The 4,306-nt window shown below is 37.3% G+C and overlaps 1 protein-coding gene across 1 annotated transcript in view; it reads left to right on the plus strand.

Annotated features, from left to right (window-relative positions):
- The window catches only part of LOC106530036 (band 4.1-like protein 1), a gene marked incomplete at its 3' end in the record, with an annotated part of 169,718 nt that overhangs the window by 98,011 nt on the left and 67,401 nt on the right, over positions 1-4,306 (plus strand). Inside the window, 2 exon segments of the mRNA XM_014025593.1 lie at positions 3,437-3,582; positions 4,138-4,305. Of these exon segments, the coding sequence (XP_013881047.1) occupies positions 3,544-3,582; positions 4,138-4,305 (207 nt within the window).

The raw sequence follows: 4,306 nt of genomic DNA on the forward strand, positions 1-4,306 counted from the left end.
ACTTTGGTTTGTTAAGTTCAGTGACCCTTGACCTCCATACACAGGTGACTCCAATTATGAGAGGGTATTTAAAGGGGGGCAATAGTAAGTTTTTCTCCTCTTTGCATCTTCTCTGAAGAGTCGCAGCATGGGAGTCTCAAAACAACTTTCAAATGAGCTGAAAACAAAGATTGTTCACCGTCATGGTTGAGGCCCAGATATTTTCCCTGAGAGGGCCAAAATTAAAATCAGTCAGAGGGCCGCAGGCCAAATGCAATAAAATAAGAAATGCTTAAGTAAAGTTGTTTTATTTTTTTTAGGATTAAGCTAGTATCAAGTGTGGTTGCCCACATTCTTTTGTTTTGTTTGGAGGGTTTTTTCAGCCCATGTACATTGAGAAAAGTCAATGTATGCTTGGGCAGCAAAGGCTCATGGGACTTTTCGTGATTTAAAATTTGAGTATATGGTGTACAAATCTATGGATTTAAATCTAATCTAAATGTCTCTTGTTTTTATTTGTATTTTGTATTTAATCTTAACATAATTCAAAGATAAAGTAAGTACCATGAGTTAAGACTACACATTCTCCTCTCATGTCACTGAGGTCCTACATCCACATTTTAGTTGCAGGCTGAGTTATTTCTGCATTCTCCACTCTGTCATGGCCTGTTTTAAATAGTAGAATAATACGGTATATTACTGTAAACAGCTGGTATTTATATTGAACTAAAAACTAATTCCGTCACAGGGAGAACAGAGATTTTGAATGAAAAAAAAAAAATCAAAACATAAACGGACACACCTTTGTTACAACTAATATTCATATTTTAGTGTTAATATTTTTCAATTCCAAGAAATAAAGCAACAAACATTCAATTATACAGAGACAGATTGCGGGCTCCTGTGCCGCAGCAGGTAAATTAACTTTTTGCACAACACCTGTCTCATTTTCTCTTTGTACACATGTGGATGTTGTCGTTTGTTGTTGCCTGTTATAAAATTCATCAGATGTTTTTTCTGTCTGCTCCTTTGCTCCTCCTTTCTTCTCCGGTTCTACCTGTTTGCTACTATTCAGCTAACTTTARCTAACGTTAGCATCCATCTGCGTGGCTCGCCTCTCTCACGTAGAGGAATCAGTAAACATCCTCCTGCCAGGTTTTCTTTGCTGACTGGGTTTTAAAAATTTGTCAGCTTCAATGTTGTTTCCAGTTGTTTGTCAAACCCATTCTAACAAATAATTTCATTTATTTTGAGCACCGCTCGAATTTCTGCTGGATCTGAATCAAAGTTTTGCAGATATCTTACCCACCTGATTTCTGATTGGCCTGTCTAAGGGGTTTAAAGTGAAAGCTGCGCTTCCAAYAGGTTGAGAGAAATGTCTTAACTATTTTTAGCCAGGTGAACCTGAATTTTTAATTTATTTTTCCCTGAGGTAAAGCCAGAAATCTGGCACAATGCCAGAATACTATCAGCCCTGATTGTTAGACTAGTTAGTATTACAGTATGTGCATCCAAAAGAGGCTTCCAGTTGATTTTTTTTTATTTTATCTTCAGCATTTGCCAGTGTATTGGACAAAATTTTCATATGTCAGCATAAGTTATGTAAAATGTATTAGTGTGACAGGGCCTTTGGGGGAATATTTATGGACTGTGGATATGTCTTCTGAAAGTTCYAGTTGGCGTGCCACTGTTATGATGTGTCTGTAGTACACACCTCTCTAAACCCACTAAACTAGTTTTTCTCTGCTCTCACCTGGAGTTAGTTAATACTCCTCTGCCACCTGTAAACTGCAACTGAAGCAAGTTTTCAGCTGATTTCGAGGAACAATGTTGCAGTAAAATAAGATAGTAAATAATAAACCTACATAACTACCTACAAAGAAACTGAACAATTTATAACTTTGTGTCTTTGCTTTACTATACTACCATCTGACCTGAATCTTTGAAATGATACAGCGAACTATGTGAATTTTAAGTACTTTAAATAAAATGCACCACAGTTTCAAATACACACCATAAGCACACATAAAGCTCTCAGACAAATGACGTTGTACTGTTGAGTTTTTGTGAATGAAAACGTGGACGAGTACTGATTTGTTTTGTTGTGAGAATTTCTTTCTATGGTGACAATGCTTGTTTGTATCACTTGTCGAAGACAAAAAGCAAGCAAGTTTTTGACTGTGTGTAAGTGAACTACCAAACAAATTTTAATGAAACTTTCAGAAAACACCTGCCTGTACATCTACTGCTGTGCTAGTTCAGTTTTGAATTCAACTAGAATCAAGATGTCCTAATCATTGAAACTGATCCCATACATTTATTTTTTAACTAACATTGTTATTTTTACTTCTGTGTCAAACAYGTCTGCTGCTGGCAGTTTTATTAACTTTGAACTAGACTACATTTGTGCGTAAAAATATGGCCTAGAGACGTGCCTTACAGATGTTTGTTGTGTTTCTTTATTGAATCAGATTGTTGACAGTGTATTTAGATACATATTGTCTCAGCCAAAGACAGATGCACAACTTAAATTAAGATGTCAAATGGCAAGTCATTGTTCAGTAAAATGTAAGCTACCTGCTGAGTATAATGAATGATAAATGATCAAGGTGATGAGTACAAAAGTAATTGTACAATTTTCTGAACTTTTATCATAATCCATGAAATACACTCATCGGCCACTTCATTAGGTACACCTAGCTAGTACCGGGTTGGACCCCCTTTTGCCTTCAGAACTGCCTTAATCTTTCATTGCATAGATTCAACAAGGTACTGGAAACATTCCTCAGAGAGTCTGGTCCATATTGACATGATAGCATCACACAGCTGCTGCAGATCTGCCGGCTGCACATCCATGATGTAAATCTCCCTTTCCTCCACTTCCCAAAGGTGCTCTACTGGAATGAGATCTGGTGATTGTGGAGGTCATTCAAGTTCAGTGAACTCATAGTTGTGTTCAAGAAACCAGTCTTAGATGATTCATGCTTTATGACATGGAGCTTTATCCTGCTGGAAGTAGCCATCAGAAAATTGTACACTGTGGTCATAAARGGATGGATATGGTCAGCAACAATACTCAGGTAGACTGTGGTGTTGACATGATGCTCAATTGGTTCTAATTGGCCCAAAGTGTGCCAGGAAAAATCCCCCACACCACTGCACCACCACCACCAGCCTGAAYCGTTCATACAAGGCAGGATGGATCCATGGTTTCATGTTGTTGACGTTGTCTACATGCCTAAATGCACTGAGTTGCCGCCATGTGATTGGCTGATTAGAAATTAAGTGTTAACAAGCAGTTGGACAGGTGTCCCTAATAAAGTGGCCGCTGAGTGTATTTGCAATGTAGACAAATGTGGCTATTTCATATTATCTCAGTAAAACAAACATTATGAATTCATCACTGTGTTGAGGAAAAATATTGATACATTTGCCATGTTTCTGCTCTTTTTCTCAGATCGGTGTTACTTTTCTGAAACAATTTCTGTTGCCCAAGTTCTGAGTTGGAGGTGAAAACAAGAGGCAAGGAGTCCTCCCTAATTATAGGGGGCAGCAGCAGCATACATGCAGGACTCTACCTCTGACAGCAAGATGGCCAAACAGGTCAGTACTGGTCTCATTTTACAACTGGTTACTTGCTAAAGTAAAAAAGACACGCAGCAAGAACAACTAATGTGTTGAAGTCAGGATTTGCTTTAAACAATGAAGGCAAGACTGCTTCTAACAGTGTTTATTATTAATTTCTATTAATCATAGCATATACAAATGAAATGTTGCTGTGCCAATTGGTGTTGAAGATTTTTTTTAAATATCTCGTGACTCATTTTAGTTACATTTTCAGAGTAATCATTAGTTGTACATCTAACCCTCATCAACACTTGGTTTCAATCTAATCACTTAGACTTTTGGAATGCAAGATAGCTGGCAATGTCATAGTGTATAATTTTATTTTTGATTTCTCGACACTGCGCAACATGTTAAATTTTATTTACTTACTTTGCACTGCCACATTTCACATATTTCTAAAGTTCAGCCACCTTGAAAACCAAAATATTCTGTTTCGAAAATATTCTTTTCTTTTCTTTATAGTTCAGTCTTTTGCAGTTGCTGTTCCAGTAATTATAATTTGTGTGTCGTTTGTTTACTTTTAATTTGAAGGAACAAAACTCCAAGCTTTTGGATGAACACAGAGAAACAGAGGACATGTCTGAGAGGACCTCCCTAAACAGGAACCTCAAATCTCCTCAAAAAGGCTCCAAAAGGCTTAAAACCAATCCCTTTAAAGTGGCACTGCTGGATTCCACCGAGTATGAAGGAGAGATTGAGG

Source organism: Austrofundulus limnaeus, unplaced genomic scaffold, assembly GCF_001266775.1.
Source record: "Austrofundulus limnaeus strain Quisiro unplaced genomic scaffold, Austrofundulus_limnaeus-1.0 Scaffold487, whole genome shotgun sequence".
Taxonomy (NCBI): domain Eukaryota; kingdom Metazoa; phylum Chordata; class Actinopteri; order Cyprinodontiformes; family Rivulidae; genus Austrofundulus; species Austrofundulus limnaeus.